This window comes from Spea bombifrons, chromosome 1 (genome assembly GCF_027358695.1).
Source record: "Spea bombifrons isolate aSpeBom1 chromosome 1, aSpeBom1.2.pri, whole genome shotgun sequence".
NCBI classification, from domain to species: domain Eukaryota; kingdom Metazoa; phylum Chordata; class Amphibia; order Anura; family Pelobatidae; genus Spea; species Spea bombifrons.
Window position 1 is genome coordinate 78,719,676 of NC_071087.1, and position 19,545 is coordinate 78,739,220.

Here is a 19,545-nt window from a genome sequence, read left to right on the forward strand (position 1 = left end):
ATATTCCACAGTGCTATACAATGGGTACACAGTACAGTGCAGTATACTTTCCTGCAGGATGTATAACTGAGGTATTCCCATCCACAAGTGTATGCATCCCACATCTCAGGTCTCTATGAATGTTCACCATTCTACACGCAGTCGCCCAATGCATTCTCCTCCTGCGTGAGGCAATACTGCGCTTTTTATAAAAACTACTAATTGTATGCTGCAAGACTTATTGTAAATAATTAACATTGCAAAATATAGGGAAATGCAACAAAGTTCAGCGTCGAGGAAACACTGGTGGCGCATGCGCGGCTCTTCAGTCGGCCCAAACGAAACGACGGAAACGAAGAAGATGATTGGGCATGCGCCCGCCCACTTCCCACCTCCACGCATGCGCTTGTCCCGATCGGCAAATTCTGTTGTGCATGCGCGTCCGGCAAAGGCTTGCGCTTGCGCAGACAACTTTATAACGCGGAGATGTTGGGTCAAGCGTCGGTACTGTGTGACAGCGGCATTGGGACTTGATAATCGGAACTGTCCCGGCTCGTTCGGGACAGTGGGCAAGCGGAGCAAACTGCGTGCTGTGACGTTTCGGCGCAGGAAAGCCTCCGGTCTTTGCTGTACCTGCGTGACATCATCTATCTGTGACTGTATCCGAGACTCGCTGGGAGAGTGATTTGTACGGAGGCAGCCCTGCTCAGACTCGCCTATACATGCTGTGTGCGCGTTGCCGGGCTGTGAATACCGAGCGACACCATTGCTCTAAACTGTGACATTACCGTGAGGCGTCAGGCCTGCGCCCACCCGCCATGGATGAGGGGGAGTCTCAGGACATCGGCTTCCTGGGGGATCTGTCGGTGGGGATGGACACTTTCATCCACCGCATTGACTCCACCGAGGTCATCTACCAGCCCCGCCGCAAGCGTGCCAAACTAGTTGGCAAGTATTTAATGGGGGACCTGCTAGGGGAAGGCTCCTACGGCAAAGTGAAAGAGATGTTGGACTCTGACACCCTGTGCAGACGGGCTGTAAAAATTCTCAAGAAGAAGAAGCTGCGAAGGATCCCCAATGGAGAGGCCAACGTCAAGAAGTGAGTGGGTGCAGGTGGCATGAGCAAGCCAGGCCTGCCAAATGTATGGCCACAACTGTGCTGGGGCGAGGTAGTCATTTATTTACAAAGCACCAGCCTTTTCACAAGCACTGGGCTATTTATTATTATTTATTGTTTTATATGTATGGTGCCATCATGCAGAAAGCACAAGATAAAAAGGTGATAGAGCCTACCTTTGCCACAATGTGCGGATGTCGTGATCGTAAAAGTAAAGCGCGATAACGGCGCTGCTGTGGTGCACGGTTTGCTTAATAATGGTTGGAATATTACCTTGGTTGGCTTCAGTGAGCACCCTTCTGGCGTGCAAAACGTTTGATGCGCAAGGGGTCATTTGTTGAGCGTCACCTTAAGAACCATAGGACCTCTACTCTAGGGTGTAGGGGTTGAAACATATTTTATATTGTTTTATAGCTACACAATCTGTCAACAGAGCTATAGGGGTTGTAAGATCCGGTAATGTGTTCAGATTGACGCTGCCACCCTGCATGTGAGTGCATTCACACACGCTACGCACTTGTGTGTAAACACACATTAAACTGGCGATGTGCTGTTCTGTAAAGCCTTGTCCTAGGAGGATGGTTTTATTGCCAGTTTGAATACATATTACCGGTAACCTTAGAAACCAGTGGCATCTTGCTCATCGCTTCTAGACTTCCAAGAGATGCACTCATCCCATTATATTGATCTACATTCTTGCATATCTAGGCTTGGTCACAGCCCCATGGTAATCTAGATTTGTGTTACTCCAATCCCTAGAGGAGTGGTCATTACAATTTTTGTGCAGTGACCACGTTTTAAAGTTTATGCAAGAACAGAAGGCAACGTTGTTTTGTGTTAACAGGCTCTAAATAATACACAAAACAAAACGGACCAGGCAACACAGATATATGCATATTACTTGCCATTAATGATGGGGCCGTGTGCCGCTCATTGGCATTGTATTGGAGACTACCACTAAGATGACTGACTCCGTTCCCTCTCGAGTACTTCTTGCTTGCTGTTTTATTGCACACTTCTAGTTGTGTGTTTGTGTTTTTTTTTTTATCCTTTCTTAGGGAGATCCAGCTACTACGGCGACTCCGACATCGAAATGTGATTCAGCTGGTGGATGTGTTGTACAATGAGGAAAAGCAAAAGATATATCCTTTCTGTCTTTGTGGAGCTAAATCATAAAATGGGGTTGTTGGCGTTGACGGTCAGTAGATGAAAGTAGGATTGCCCATAAGACGGGTCAATAAATCTGGTTTGGATCTAGGAGCCAGCTTATTTTCTTCCCAAATCATGTTTTTATTTGTGCTTAAAGGATAGGATGTTTATTGGGGCAATACAGCACAAAACACCCCTTTATTCATGACAAGCTTTTGCTAGTAAATGTTATTTATTGGGGCATGTACCTGGAATTGTTTAAACTCCCTTACATGTTAATACTTCTAAATATGCAATCATCTTATAGATTAGGGCACACACACATACAGCTCCCACCCTTCTTACCTTGCGGAGTCCTGTCTGCTCTGCGTGTAATGTGCCTGCTGCTGCCCCTCTACCACCGCAGGGTCGCATAACACAGGTGCCCGGATGCTCTGACGCTGTAGCACCCACCTCAGCAGCTTTGAGTCTTGACACCAATATACTGTATTTGTCAGCGTATAACACGTGCCCTCCCCAGGACCGGAAGAGAGGGAGACGTGGCTGTAAATCGTGCAGCTCTAGGATTCATCGGCGTATAACACGCAGCTTCGGATTTTAGTTATAAAAGTGCGTGTTATACGCTGATAAATACGGTACTTACACACTCATACCATACAGTAACAGACACACGCTAACATCTTATATTCACAAACACTAGCACCTTACAGTAAGACGCGCCAACATTCTACACTCATGTACACACACTTGAAAATAAATAATACACTAATACTTAACACTATATGCTGACATACACTCATGCCAAGCCCATACTGTAACATAAGACACCATACACACTTACACCACACTCTTATACATCTGCATCCAACAACATATGCTTACACACACCCACTGACTAACACTGTACATATATCAAAATACACACGCTAACACTATGTGCTGTACAGTAAATCTGGCACTACAAACAGTAGATATGCTGACTCTAACAGTACGTGTGTGTGTGTACAGTATACACACACACACACTAACTAACAGCATTATACGTATTCGCATATACTACTCCTTTCTCCTCGTGGAGACCTGCCACGCTACTGTCAACCTTCTGCCATTGTGAATCTGCGGTGGGCAGTGAAGTAGGTGCTGTGAGGCGGCGAGCTGGGTCGCGTAACTTGTAGGCTGCCGGCAGAAGTGGTCAGTGTTTGCCCACGGGTTTTGCTGAGCCCTGCTATAAGATGCATTTTTCAGCTGTTGCAATTACCGTATTGAATTATAAACGGGTTTCTCATTGCTCCACCTTTTCTAAATGCTATATGACCTTCCCCTTACGTGGTCTTTGGTCTTACTTATTTTGAAGATGGTCAATCCCTAACTCGTTTTAATTTCTGCACAATTATCTGCCATAAGTTAAGACATGCTGTTTTAAATCACCTTTTAAACTTATGAAAGATGACTTCACCTGCAGAAAAAAGGGCAGCGATGTCCAATATTATTTTACCAAACAACGTTTCCCTTGGTGATGCTTTTCATTCAACTTGACTACTGTTACTTCATCCAAGAACGTTGTTTGTTTATCTTACCAGAGGCTGTAGTTGTGTTCTAGTTGCAGCGCTTAGGCCAGTGTGCTTTTAGGTTTAACCATGCATGATTTCATGCGGTATGAAACTATAAATGCATTTTTCTCTGCATCAGTCATCACCAGTATGTGGGCTGTATGGCACAATATTTAGCAGAATCACTTTTTCAGTCATTAGAGCTGGCGGTTAGGCATGCAAGAACCTGCTATGGAATTATATCCCATTTCTGTTCTATCATCACTGTTGTCTAGTAGGCGGAGAATAAGATCTATACCTTAGTGGAGCTCATTGGTCTTCTCTAATAAGCCACTCATGTTATTAGGGATGTTTGAGGATATTCTGTCATACTTGGTGCTGTCTCCAAGCTCTGTCTTGAATCTTATTTCATATACAGTATCTTCTTTAGATGGAACTTTTCCCAAAGGTGCTCGCTTCTGTGGTTTGGGTTCCACAAACGCAGCATCCATCTCCTACCCTTCCCTCCCCCACCCATCGGAGCTCCAGTTGTTCCTATGTCCGTAGAGTTTTGATCATGTTGTCTTCCTTCTGATACCAAACATGACTGCGGGCTGATCAGCTTACTAACACTAGTGCAGCTGCGATCGCTCTTCTATGGAAACTCTCTGGCAGCTTTGCATCTCCCTGCTGCCCCGTCCCATCCCCTTATTTGTGGATACCAATCCTCTCGAGAAGGTTTCACCGTCTTACTTTGTTTAAAAGCAATTCCTTCTGCAGAACGTTACTTGAGCACCCTCTTTATTAGACGTCATGGAGGTGGTTTGGATGGAAAAGTCTAGCCAGCCATTATTTGGGTCGCTCTCCTTATTTTTTTCGTATTGTGTGTAGCATTGCGCTCACTGGCTGTCCTCTCGACTCGCACGATCAGGTTTTTCAACAAATGTTTGTAGTGTGTAGGTGTATTGTTGACATCAATTTGAAAACTTGTGAACAGCTGTTTCCTTAAGCATTCAAGGGACTAAACCTACAGACCTTTCTCTTTTCTCAAATCCTACGTTAGATGCACCATCGAGTTTATCTGGTGCGTTACAAACCAATTTAAATGTCTTGGAAACCCACCTTATGTGTATGCCAAGCAGCATTATTCCTCCCCGCTGTTACCCTGCTTCTTGTTGATTTGTTCACGCAATTCTATGTGAAGTTGTGATAGAGTGAGCTTTAGTACAGGGTTTGATTAGATTAGTGTATTTTTTTTCCTCGGTTCTCATGCAACATGCCTAACCTTTGGAGGTTGTGTGTAAGATCACTATAGGTGTAATCGATAGGTCAGTTGTCAGGATGTAGCTAGTCTAGTATTTAATAGCCAAAATATAAAAAACGCTAATTTGAAACATTGGCAAATCACCACAGCAAGTAGTGATGATATATTTTATGCTGATTATATCACCTCTTATTATGAAAAGGACATTCATCATAGAAGCATAGAATGTCAGCAGAAAAGGACCATTCGTCCCATCCGGTCTGCCCACTTTTGGAATACATTACTTTTCCCGGGGCTTATAGCTAGGGTAGCTTTATGCCTAACCTATGCATTCTTAAACGCCTTCATTGTATTCACCTCTACCACGTCTGCTGGAAGGCTATTCCATGCATCCCCTACAGTCTCAGTAATATTTCCTGGTAATACTTTTAAACTTTTGTCCCTTTAAGACTATGTCCTTATTGGGCTAGGTTAAATAAACTCTCTTCCTCTTGTTGATTCCCTTTAAGTATTTAAATGTTTCTATCATATCCCCCCTGTCACGTCTTTCTTCCAGGCTATATAGGTTAAGATCGTTTTAACCTGTCCTGGTAAGTTTTATCTTGTAATCCATGAACCATTTTAGTAGCCCTTCTCTGCACTTTCTCCAACATTTCTATATCCTTCTGGAGATGCGGTCTCCAGTACTGTACACAATACTCCAAGTGAGGTCTCACCAGTGATCTGTACAGCGGCATGAGCACTTCCCTCTTCCTACTGCTAATACCTCTCGCTATACAACCAAGCATTCTGCTAGCATTACCTGCTGCTCTACTGCATTGTCTACCTACCTTTAAATCCTCAGAAATAATTACCCCTAAATCCCTTTCCTCACACGTTGAGGTTAGGACAGTATCAAATATTCTATACTCTGCCCTTGGGTTTTTATGCCCCAGATGCATTACTTTGCATTTATCTACATTAAATGCCAGTTGCCACAGCTCTGACCATTTTTCCAGTTTACCTAAATCATTTGCCATTTGGCTTCTTCCTCCAGGAACATCAACCCTGCTGCAAATCTTTGTGTCATCAGCAAAAAAACATACCTTTTCATGAAGACCTTCTGCGATATCGCTAATTAAAAGGGGTACATATGATTGTTACAGACAACAGAGGGTTTATTATACATATATTTTTTTTTTGTGTTGTCCATTTTGCAAATGCATGGGGGGTTCAGTAGAATCCCCCTTATGCAATTTCCCCTTGCAGCGCTGAACATCTCTCCCTGCACATGACATTCTCACCTGCAGTCAGCTCGTGCTGCTGACTCGGGGGGACACTGCTTGTGGTGGCATTGGAGAGAAGGGCAGCTGCTGCCTCAGAACTGCAACTTCTACATCAGGTGAGGGCTTTATTTTTGTTTTGGAAGAACGCATGTTAAGGTTCTCACAAAGTCCTTTAATATGCGTTCTTCTATGGCGAGGGTGTCAGACACTAAACTGTCCCTTTGACTATGCACTATTCTGGGCCAGCCCTAGCTAGTCTCTTGTGCAAGAAATGCTGAGAGGTTTACTGCAACTCACTGTTTAGGGGGATAAACCCTTGTGTTACACTTTATTATTTAAGGGACACTTCTCTACATCTTTTCCCTCGCAGTAGAAACAATGGCTGTTACAGAAGAGAGTCCCCATGGCCTTTCTGTTTCCTTCTTGGTGTCTGTATTACCATTCACTAGCATGTTAGAGGAGAATGAATTGAGAGCATGTAAAAATGCCTGAGCTCGAGAGCTCCCGGAAATATATTACGTCCCTCATTTTTAGGGTTTTCTTTAAAATAAAATACTTCTGGCTGTCCAGTAGGAGAAAAAATTATTATTATTATTATTATTATTATTATTGCTATATTACCAGGCCTGGTACTCTATCGATGGTTTCACTAGCTCTATCATGAACGGTTTTCACTGCCAGCAACTTGGAATGGATTTGTTTTGCCTGTCTGCATATAGAAGCAGCTGATACAGCCTGCAGCTGATACAGAAACCACTTTCATGCCTTCCCACCCCTTGAGCAGTGGTTGATGATATTTTAGGAACAGGAGATGTATACAACATGTGTCTAAGCCCCCCCCCCACCCACATCTTTGCAAAGTAAGTTTGTGTTCTGGTATCATGGAGTGAGATTAACAGATTCATGTGTAGAAGCGGTTATTATGTCTACATGTTTTATTTCTGCTGCCAGTATGGCCATACAAGGGCAGAATGTTTTCTCACATTCTTTTCGGAACCTAGCAGCGGGTACAGCCATATTGCATACCTTTTTGTCATTGTATGTGTGTATATTTATATGTTTACGTATTTTAATCTGTGCGTATTGTTACTTGGGGTACTTAAAGATGTTAACAATTGTGCTATAAACAAATGCCTATGTTCCTTGACCACAGTTGTACGTATATGGTTATGGAGTATTGTGTGTGTGGGATGCAGGAGATGTTAGACAGTGTGCAAGAAAAACGATTCCCTATTTTTCAGGCCCATGGGTAAGTATTGCTTTTGTCTACCCATCTCTCATTTCTTTTGGGCCTTAAACTATTTCAGTATTTCTATTTTACTTTTACTATTTTTCTTAATCTGCTGTCTATTGCACCCTTCATGTAATCTTGTACACTATTACCTTCAGCGCTCTTTTATTTTATGTGCATATGTTGCTCTTTTGTAAAGCTATCCCCAAACATACCGTATTTGCTCGATTATAAGACAAGGTTTTTTCCAGAGCAAATGCTCTGAAAAATACCCCTCGTCTTATAATCGGGGCCGTCTTATAATCAGACCTCAAATAGGTCTGACTATGAGACTAAGATCCAGATCCCCTGCAGCGATGCAGGGGACCTGGATCCTCCTTTGTTATGCCCCCCCAACTTACCGGTGCATCTGAGTTGCTGGTGCTTAGTCCAGGCAGCGTGTAGAGCTCTACGCGATTCGCGTAGAGCGGAAGTTGTCTACGCGAATCGCGTAGACTTCTACACGCTGCCCGGACTAATCACCGGGGACTCAGATGCAGGGGACCTGGATCCTCTTGTGCTATGCCTCCCGGCCTCAATTTACCGGAGCTTCTGAGTCCCCCGGTGGTTAGTCCGGGCAGCGTGTAGAGCTCTACGCGATTCGCGTAGACAACTTCCGCTCTACGTGAATCGCGTAGAGCTCTACACGCTGCCCGGACTAAGCACCAGGGGACTCAGAAGCTCCGGTAAGTTTGGAGGGGGGAGGGAGTGTTAAATGGGGGGCATAAGGCTTTTTTCTGGAGGCAGAGTGCTCTGTGAAATGCCTTTTAACCCCCATTAATGCCACTCTGCCGCCAGAAACGCCTTTTAACCCTCTATATGCCACTCTGCCTCCTGAAATGCCTTATACCTCCCTATATGCCACTCTACCCCATAATATGCCTTTTAACCCCCTAAATGCCAGAGTGGCATATAGGGGTATAAGGCATTTCTGGAGGCAGAGTGGCACATAGGGGGTCAAAAGGCATATCATGGGGCACAGTGGCATTTAGAGGGTTAAAAGGCATATCATGGGGCCCAGTGGCATATAGGGGGTATAAGGCATTTCTGGGGCAGAGTGGCAAGCCTGGGGGCAGATGTGCATAACTGGGGGGGCAAGTTGGAAAAAAAAAAAGGAAATAAAAACAAAATATTTTTCTCAATCATAGCTTTTATTAACAAACAATTGTTCATATAGTTTACATGAACTAACATTTACTGGTAAAACTTTTCCTATAGGGTCGTCTTATATTCAGGCTTTTTCTTTTTTTCATAAATTAATATTCAGATTTTGGGGGGGTCATCTTATAATCGGGGTCGTCTTATAATCGAGCAAATACGGTAATATTCAATCTGATTTTTTTTTTCTTTCTTCCAATTGAGATGCAAAATACTTATTTTGTCTTCATACTGTTAGTTTGACCATAGCTTCCCACCTCCTCTATCGCCCTTCTGTGACTATTCTGATACACCACTAGACCTGTGACATTTCAATGTGCAGGGAACATATCTGCCAAAAATATATGCGTAGGCAGGGTTTCACTGTGGTTAGCATTTTAACATATAAGAACTAGAGTGCTTATGTGACAACTCGACCTACCAACCCTCACTTATTCATGAAGGCTACATAAGCTGCTGTACATTGTTTGTAAATAGTCATGTTTGATCTGTATTGTTTCCTAGTATCTTGGTAACTTCTTACATAGCATTAGACTCTAAATGTTCACATATTTGTTTTCTTAAGAGCCATGTGTTATTACAGTTACTCCTTGTTTCTTTGTGCTGTTTCATTCTCCTTTTTTCTTCTTTACTTGTGATCCTTCTTAATTTTTGCTTTCCTCTGCTCACTCGTTCATACCTTCCTCTCCTCACTCGTTCACACCTTCCTCTTCTAACATTTGTGCTTCCCCTGTTTCTTGCTGCTGTATATTTCTTCTTTCTCTGCAGTTACTTTTGCCAACTTGTTGACGGTTTGGAGTATCTTCACAGTCAGGGCATTGTCCACAAAGACATCAAACCTGGGAACTTGCTGCTCACAACTGATGGGACGCTTAAAATCTCCGATCTAGGAGTGGCGGAGGTAGGTGGTGAGGGATCAGGTGGTCGCTCCAGAGGAATGCCGCCTCTGCAGTGAGGCATGGCAGTTTGGGGTCACCTCCTTTCTCTCCACAGGCCTTACACCCATTTGCTGAGGGTGACACATGCAGAACGAGCCAGGGGTCCCCAGCTTTCCAGCCTCCCGAGATTGCTAATGGCCTGGACACCTTCTCAGGGTTTAAAGTGGACATCTGGTCAGCAGGTGTTACCTTGTGAGTGTACCTTTTAGTCTTGTTACGTTTCACATAAAGGGTTCTTGTGGCATGTCTTGTCTAAATGTGCATGGTTCAACCTTTCTGCATGAGTTGCTTATTGTAATGCCAAGAAGATGTTTATGGACTCCACAACTGTCTCCTTCTATAGGTATAATATCACCACTGGTTTGTACCCTTTTGAGGGGGACAATATATACAAACTATTTGAGAACATTGGTAAAGGCGATTACACAATACCAGATGATTGTGGGCCTCTCCTTTCTGATCTCCTAAAAGGTAAGGACAAAGGCTGGGTTATAGATCGTGGTTTCAGGGTTTGGTAGATTATAAAAAGAATTGTTACGTTATATCTATATAGTGCCAGTATATTCCATACCGCTATTTCAATAGGAGACAATGAAAATGTTTAACAATGATGTTAAACTTGAGGATATATGAAACTGACAATAACTTTAGCAGATGTTTAGTGTACTAAATAAGAAGACACTGCTCTTGCATGCTTATATTGTGATAAGAGGAAATACCAGAGAATGTTCAGTTATAATGAACGCAAGCAAATATGACTTTAGGATGGTGTATACTAGCAGGCTGTGCAGAAGAAGTATGGTAGCAAGGGTTCTACAGGGTGAAAGTGGAACAATAGAGAGGCAGTTATACGCATTTGGGGATGGGAACAGAGTTAATGGGTACTTTGCAATGAGTTACAGCACAACCACAGGAAGAAGTAACAATTAGGCGTGATATGTGGGCTAGCGGATGTGAAAGAATAGCTGGATTGTGTAGTTGGAACCTGTGTGAGGCCATTGGATTTAATATGGATTTGAGTGCCACACCACCTTCTTTAAGAAACTGCTATGTTGTCTGAACGGTGTTAAGTGGGGTTTAACCCCTTTGATGCAGTACCACTATTGTACAGTGTGTGGTGCTGCTTCATCACTCCATCTTATACCTGAGTGTTTAATATGTGCCCCAGAAACCCTCCCTTTGTGGCCTGCCCAGAAGCATCTCTGACGTTTTCCCATTCATAGAGGTCTCTGCTTCATTCAGTGGTGCAGAGCTGTGCGTATGTGCGGGGGTGTTGGGGATGATGTGAAGGGAGAGCAGTGGAAAGAAGTGGGTGGGTGCTCAAAGATGAGGGGTTGCATAGAAAAAACCATTAACCTCATCCTAGACAGCTTACGATTTCCTCAGCCATGTTCCATATTGTTTGATAGACTGTGATACAGAATACTAGTGTTTAGGTGTATTTCAGTGTATAATATACTTAAAATATATTATTCTCTGCTGCTTTGATGGTCTGATTTATAATTTGCCCTGCAAAGTATGCTTTGATAAAACAACAAGGCGCAATGCGTGCCCCTCCTCTCGGCCGCCAACATACACTATGCTTCTGCAGAGATCTGCAGTCATTCTGGTCTGTGATTTAACCCATTACTTGCAAAACACATCCTTTGTCTACTGGTTTTAATACATTATACGTTTATGTTATGTTACATACTTTATTTGTGTTAATATCTTAACACAACTGAAGGATGCTGTATTAAACTTTGAATTTGTAGAAGTTAATATTTCACAATATCATGTAAAGGATCAACCAGTAGTCCTTTCTCCTGCATAATCTGACGTCAAACCAGTAAGATTGCTTCGAAGAACCCACCCTACTTTAACATTGTGTTATTCAGTGGTTAGCCGTATGTCAGAGAGTGACCTATACACCTCTTCTGCAGACTCCTAGGTTACCATAAACAGATTTTAGCATAACCACTAGACAGCGGTGGCTTAAAACCCAACCTATTTAACGTCATTGATTGGCAACCCATTCAGAGCTCTGCTGATGCGTGGAAACTCTTACTGGAGTAGATATGAATTCCCCAAAAAAAAACTTCTTCAAGCCAACTATTTCTAAATAATTTCTCAATTGCATAGTTCTGTGTGGTATCTTATCGGAGTACTTCTGATCATTTACCCCGCTTTGAAAAGAACGGTCATGTCAAAATATCTATATTTCCTTATTAAATGAAAATTGACTTTCTCTCAGCCTCCCTGTGTGCTACATTGTGTTTCCAAGAGAGATCTTTGATGCTCTTGGTACCCCAGTCTGTGGGAAGCTGTATGGCTGAGTGCATGAATATGTTCTTCCAGAGTTTGCTATGTGGCAATTCTAGTTGAGATTCTGGTCTCTTTGCACCATATAAGATAGGTTTCAGTATAACTTTTCTCTCCACAATCTACAAAAGTTATTTTCCCAGTTGTACCATGTAATAGCCATCTGTGACTAGATTAAATCCTATTTCAACTTCCTTCCTCTTCCTTAGGGATGTTGGAATACGACCCAAACAAGAGGTTCTCGATACAACAGATCCGTCGGCATAAGTAAGTTTAGTTTTCTCTGTATTCACTTGCTGCCTTTCGTGATGTCATACACCGCTTTAATTTGTTCTCATTTGTCATATGGTACTTTATGATGTTTCTTTGTTTTCTTCCAGGTTTAATTTTATCCAAAGTTTATTTTTTTTATCACTTTAGTGTCCCTTTTCCTTTATTTTCTTCCCTGTGCCAGTACCACCTACTCCTCGCTGTACATTTCCTGCCAAATTTTGCCATAATCTTCCATCTTCTCTCTTAGCACCCCATTTCACATCCTGCCTTCTCCCCACCATTTAATGTTCCCTTTCCCACATCTCACACATACATGTCCTCTTATCTTCCTTTCCCTTATCTCTTGTGGCTTTTCTTCTGTCCTTGCTTTACTCTTTGGAACTGTAGCCAAAACGTGTGTGCATGTCCTCAGAATAGCTCAGAATGATTGACAGGAGTAGGGCCTGGGCTGTAATTTCTCGCTTTTCTCCTTTTCCTTACTGCTTACAAACATGCAGGCCTGTGTTTTTTTTGGGGGGTGTGGGGTTTTCCTGTACAGAGTAAAAGGACCTGTGCTTGGTTTTGATGGAGAAAGTCTGTCCACCATCACACACTCTGCTTTTTGTCTTGGCTTCTGTTTCTGTGTAATTACATCTGGGATTTGTAATTGGATTATTGTAGCTAGTCAAACCACCTCATTCTGGTTGTAACATGTTGTTACATTCTACTGTTGTAACATCAAGGTTAAGATAGTTTATGACACCTTTATATACATAGTCCTGTCTCCTTTGCTTCTTTTTTCACATATATACCAATATTTTGTCCATATTACAAGAATCCGCCGCATACATGGTAAGCAATGCTGGGCATCATATAAAAAAAAAAAAGCGTTTATTGTGGTGTATAATCATTTTTTTGAGTAGTACAAGCGTAAGCTTTGGATAAGAGTATTTTTATATCTCCCTCGTGTCCTTTCCCTATTCCCTGACTTGGTGATGCTTCCTATTATTCACCGTCTAACCCTTTATTTGTGTGTGTGTGACACATTACCTCATTTCTAATTTGCTACTTTAGTTCTCCATGTCTTGTTTTCTCAGCAGTCTGCATTTGTATCAGATCCTCTTGTTTACCTGACGGTGCTGGTGTTAACTTTGCACCCCCTCATCTCCCCCCCCCAAAAGACTAACCTATTCCCTCTTTCTAATCCTTTCTCACCCATTTTTCTATCCCTCCCGATCTCTCTCCTTCGCTCCCTCACTATTCCACACACCCCCACCGTGGCGGGATGGTTATAAGGGGCTGTGTGACTCATCCGTTGTACGTGAAGTGATGTGCATAGTAACTGCGCACGCAGCCCTCCTTCCCAGTTGTCATAGCAACTGGGTCACCTCTCTGTATGTAGTGCTTTCCATCAGAAAAAAAAAAATTGGGGGGGGTTAACAGGAAAGAAAACAAAATGTGAGCTCTAAGGAACAGCGCTGCCAGCATAGCATTTCCTATTTTTGTCACCATATGATCCCCTATTTTATAAAACTACCTAAAAGACTGGCACATGCTGATTAAATAGCAGGATGTGGGGAAGCTAGGATGCATTTGCATTTATTTTTGTTATTTATATAATCCCACACAAGCAATATAATACTTGTGTAGAGCAATCAATACTGTGGTAGCTCTGTAAGTGCACTGGGATCTATACAAACTGCAGACCGAGTAAAAAATAGACCAGGCTCTTGATACAGATGACTTATTGGAAAGGCTTGATGAGGCTATGAGCATACTGCCCATCCCACGTCTACAGTGTTAGGTAACATTTTCACATATTCAAGTGTAACAATATTTGTAAATTAACCGTCTATAGATTGACACCTATTTGTCTCTTTATCCAAGCCTTGTTCTGTTCAACACATAAGCTATGTGGCTCAATTAAGAGAGGAAACAGACACGGAGTGTCAGGAGAGTCACTATTGGGGCCGGAAGGAATAATAATCCGCTATGGCACAAGATTTTTTTAATATTACAAAATGAGATCTATGGTGTGGTGTTTTGTGTGTAGTTTTATTACAATGAATGTCTGTGCTGAGCCAGACTACAACCAGAACATATCGACTTCCTAAGCAGAAGCCCCAGATAACTACTCGTTTGGACTGTTTAAAGGGACACTCCAGTCATCATATGTCTGTTTTACAGGGTGGTCCTGTTGAAGATGGATGGGGCCTCTCTACAGGATCTCCCACGCATGTTGATGCTATATAAAACCCAATATTGCCCAGCTCCTACCTTTATTCCATCCATGAGATGTATTTGGCTTGCGCGTGACATACCTACCACCAGTCAGTTCCAGCACTTGGCGAATAATGCGGTGAGGGGTTCATTCAGACCCCTGTACTCTGATTTCAATAGGAACACTTTCCTGCCACTGACTGGCTGTTTCAAGCAGCCAGTCAATGGCAACAGTCACTTGACCATGCAGGAGAAGGGCAGCTGCAGCTTCTACCTCCATGAAATATGCGTTCCTTATTTTAATATGCATTCTTCTTTAGTAGGGCTGTCTGGTACAGTAAACTGCCTCTTTAAGAGCAATTATGAAGCAAAGTACTAACTGTGCTATATTGGAAACATCATTCCATTGGTTGCTATGGCAAGTGCTTTGCATTCAGAACTTAGAAATGTTAATGTGGTTCATTGTCACACTCTGATCAGGATATTTCCCTCCCCACTCCACCAAAAATATCCCCCCACCCCCATAAACCCTTGAGTCTGATGTGAATAAGTTTTCGTAGTGAATATGTTTTCGTAGTTATCTTCGACCACTCCTGGCAGATCAGGGAGAAACCTCTATGCCACTTAACAGACAAAACTGTGTATAATAATAATAAGGGATCTAGTGATTTCTTATTAAGTAAGCCAACCACATACAATTTCTCCATGTGACTGATCACGTTTTTTTCCCCAAGCTTTTTATCTGGACTTGGTACCTCTGGATGGGCAGGGGAGTGATTGCCTGGGTAATGTTCACCCTTGGATCCCTTGTTCTCTCTAACTGGCTTGGGTGAAGAAAGGGGTTGTCGTTTTACCTGCCCTGACTCCACTGTCTGATTTCAGTTCTCATGAAGGAACACAGGCTGACTGCAATGGATGGCAGGTGCTTTAGCCAATTATCCATGAGTGGAAAAAATACAGTTACAGTATCCAAGATTTAAAACCTGTGTGACAAATGCCGTGTTATGTCCCTCTTTCTTGTAGCCCTGACATACTGAAGTAATAAAACATTTAAAGGCTGCTGAGAGTATTAAAAAAACATAATATATATTATATCCAATCACTTGGTCATGATTTTGACACTGTATAGTTAGGTACATGTAAACTGCAATTTTAAAAAAGCCCTGCAATTGCAAAGAGTTATTCTGAGAAATACAAACTCTGTCCTCATTCTACTCAACTTCCAGCTGGTTCCGAAAGAAGCACCCCCAAATGGACCCTATGGTACCCATCCCCCCTAGCCCAGAAACCAAGGACCACTGGAGAAGTCTGACGGTTGTGCCTTATCTTGAAGATCTGCACGGGTACAGTGAGGATGAGGATCTTTGTGACTTGGAGGATGAAATCATTTATACACAGGACTTCACAGTACCAGGTAAAACGTGAATCGGTTTTGTTTAAGGGCAAGTACGGGAAACATGGTTTTACACTTAAAGAATGAGGCAGCATATCCCATTAACAAAAGAGGCAGTCAGGACCAATAGCTACCAGGAGAGCCTCTGAAGAACATACTTGCAGCATGGGATAGAGTGGTCTGTAACAAAGTGCAGTTCCGTTGACAAGGCAGGTGGTTCAAGAGGGACCTCTTGGTTTTTTTTTATCTCCTCTTTCTTTAGTTAATTGCTATTTGTTATTAAATTTACTGCTGCTAATCTACTCCATTTTTTTTGCTGTGGGCCACCAGGCCTTCCCTAATACAGAAGCGGATGAAGGGAAACCGAGATAATCGTAATAGTGAGTGGAGTGATCAGGGTGCAGAGGCAGAAGTAGTCTGTTTCCACAGTCAATAGAACATGTCTGCAGTCTCAGAAAAGTGAGGCACATGTACAATTGCATGTAGAGAAAGGTATGGGTAGATGCCTACAGAGGTATAAAGGTCAATATTGGCCAACAGAAGTGAGCCCTCAAGACAGGTAAAGTCAAAATTATGGTGACGTGGCAGAGGTTATATGAGCATCCTGGCCAGCACAATTTGGCTTTAAGAACTGGATATGGTGTTGGGTGGGGGGCAGGACTCTGATACTGGACAACATTTGATGGGTCTCCATGGCTCATTGATTCATGATAGTGAGGGATCTGATGGGTAATGATCTTTCCTGACTTACACGATACAACTCAAACTGAATATTGACACCTGGTCTTCAGTTAATAAAATGTAGAGCCTACTCCCATCCATCAAAAGAATATATAAAAAAACAACCTACACATTGCACTATACATTTTATTCATGCATAAATGCTGGAGCATTCTGTATGAATGTGACTTCATAAACCTGTGACCACGGAAACACTCTGAAACGAAATAGGTGTTTTGTCCTTACTTGTCTACCCTAACCTTGATCTTTGTCCCTCGCGAATCAGGACAGGTGCCTGAGGAAGATTTGTTTGCACAGACACAGAGCAGCGTACCCTCCAAGCAACTGTGTATGAATGGCACAGAAAACCAACTCAAGGTTGAGAGGAGGGTCAGTTCTGCATCACAGCGCAAGGCCAGCACATCGGGCATTAAAGTGCGCAAACTATCAGCCTGCAAACAACAATGACCAGGAGGACCACTTTGCAAGGTAATGGTGACTCAGCTTGAGAATATATTCACGCTTGGGTTTAAGGGGAGGGTCTGAAACTAAAGTGTACACATACTTATGTGTTTTGATGTGACTAACTTAAATAAAATGAAACCACCCAGTGACCAGAAGAGTTTGTGTTATACTTCTCTCTTGCCAGGTAACTTGCCAACAGCATAAATGAGCTGCAAACATGAACCCAGCCATTATGTGTAGACTGCATTAAAACCATGTGAATATACGCTCTCAACGCCTCTACCCGTGCTTGTAGTTTCTTATGTCAGAAACATAAATGCCTCCACGCCACCAACTAAATCCTAAAAGAATCATGGTTCAGTGAAGCAAAATATTTAGGCAAGACTGCCCTTTTGGATTATGTGAATGAGATAAATCCATACTTAATGACCAAATGATTTCTTCGAATAGTTATACTAGGTGTTAAGAAACTGAGGCTCTGCTTATTTCTCTAGGTGTTTTATGAGTTATTGTCTTCTTCCCTTTTGTGAACATTGAATGTTCTTGAAGGGGTGGTTTTGTCCACAAGAATAGAGAGGGTGATTAAGTGATCAATTCCTTCCTTAGGTTGCCATTATTATTTTTTTTTTCTCATTTTTATTTAAAGGGACACACTAGCCATCATGCACTTTAATGCATATAAGTGAGTGTTCACGTCAATCAATTTTTCCCTTCACACGGAGGGAATGCAGAAGCTTGTTTGCCTGAACACATCTCGATTAAATGCAGCACTGGTTGGTGCGAGAGTTCTGGAGGGGTCTAAGTCATTGAAACGTTTTACCGCCACAGGGTGACTAGGACATAAAATTGTCCTTTTAATATTATAATACCAGCACTGAAATGGTTACATAGGTATTTAATACTAAAGCAGTGTTTCTACCGTTCTTTATAAAAGTATGGGGGAGGGTCTAATTGTGCTCCCCTGCACTGAGGCAGTGTGTAGGCGGCAGTAGGATGGAGAGGCAGCAGAGATAATAAAGTCTGAATAAGAGGTGTCCTCATTCACATCCTACAGAGAATGAGTCATAGCCAGTACCAATAACAGCACGTCTTCTCTGAAGCTGATTCCCTCCAGCTCTTAACTCCCGTGCTCTTAATATCTATCGCCCTTGATCACTTTTCTTTCTATAACTGCTCTTCTTTACACTGTTTCTGTATGTACTCATTTCTGTGTCCTTGCATTTTGTAGCTTTTCGCATGCACCTCTTGTAATTTTTTTGCAAATTAAAAGTTAGACATCTCTATAGATCTTAATTTCATGTTTGCACTTGAATGATTATTCCACCTTATTTCCCTGATATTGTTTGTTTAGGGAGATCAAAGCCTTCACAGTCAGTGTTAGTACCACCCTGTTTTTTTGTTTGAAATGTGACCTCCCCATGTTACTTTTATGTCCTTCCACAAGTTTCATACTTTTTTTATGTCCACACACGTTCCTCATGAACCTCTTGTTGTTCACTCCGTTTTCTCGCATCACCACCCATCACTCCTGCCCTTGAATGCATATTATCCAATATCACTATCCTGGTGTCTTACTGTCTAGCTCAACCAGGTTTTCCAAAACATTGTGTTTCCTTGTAATGTTGCAGTTTGTCCTAAAGAAATAAATTCAAATTTTCTGACATTGAGTTTTCTTTAGTCTGTTCTCCAAGTTCATTTAGTAGGAACTTATACACCAGATTTCATATGTTTTTTCTTCACATAATTTGTTTCAATGAACTCATCAGTGTACCTGGTTACTCTGAGGAGGACTAGCAAAGGGAGTATCAAAACAGCATCTTAAAGATCTTGCTATTGTAACTTCATAAACTCCGGGTACATGCCTGATAAAGTTTCTTGTGTCTTGGTCTGCATAAAGGTGGCCTTAAATCAATGCACATTCCCTGCCTAATATGATTTCTAGCAGCAGATGTATATCCCATATGTGCCCATTTTCAACTCTTTCTACTCTTTGTTTTAGTGCACATCTCCTGAAGACTCAAGCCCCTCTCAATACAAAAAAAGCTATTCCGTTCCTCAAAAGAAACATCCAGAATGCTGCAGCAGAGGTATCTGCCCATTCATGCTGCTCCTTCAACCCTGCCTCATCATGATCCTCACACACGTCTCTGGACCTCTAGGACATGCTCGGTGTCCAGCATCTGCTGCACTTTATGACTTGAACTTGTCCCCTGCCCCACCTTGTTCATCTGGCTGTATACCACATGTATTAAACATAGAAGAGGTGGGGGTCCTGCCAGAAGCCCTACCTGATCCCTTGGTCACACTGAAATGCAGCTGGGGACTACTGGACTTCTCCCACCAAACCCACCTCTTGCTTGTGTGTTTGGGGGTAAAGGAGCCATGTGTTCACTATCACAGGTTTTTGTTTTCTTTTTCCTTAGTGATTAAATGTTTATTTGGTTTCCACTAGTCTCTGATTACTTAATGTAGAATTAAAAGCCATATGGGATAAATATAGAACTGTTGGTGCATAGTGGGATAAT

The 19,545-nt window shown here is 42.4% G+C and overlaps 1 protein-coding gene across 2 annotated transcripts; it reads left to right on the forward strand.

Annotated features, from left to right (window-relative positions):
* The first annotated feature begins 422 nt into the window (after positions 1-422).
* Positions 423-19,468, forward strand: STK11 (serine/threonine kinase 11). 2 transcript variants are annotated; one of them, XM_053464821.1, is made up of 10 exons: positions 423-1,078; positions 2,155-2,238; positions 7,463-7,552; positions 9,500-9,632; positions 9,725-9,861; positions 10,013-10,140; positions 12,180-12,237; positions 15,669-15,856; positions 16,842-17,044; positions 19,020-19,468. In XM_053464821.1, exons 1-9 carry the CDS (start codon positions 798-800, stop codon positions 17,021-17,023), a joined length of 1,281 nt encoding a protein of 426 aa, XP_053320796.1. In that variant the 5' UTR covers positions 423-797; the 3' UTR covers positions 17,024-17,044; positions 19,020-19,468. The 2 variants fall into 2 exon arrangements, with proteins under 2 accessions (XP_053320796.1, XP_053320805.1); XM_053464830.1 differs by having other exon boundaries at positions 9,542-9,632.
* The last annotated feature ends 77 nt before the right edge of the window (positions 19,469-19,545 follow it).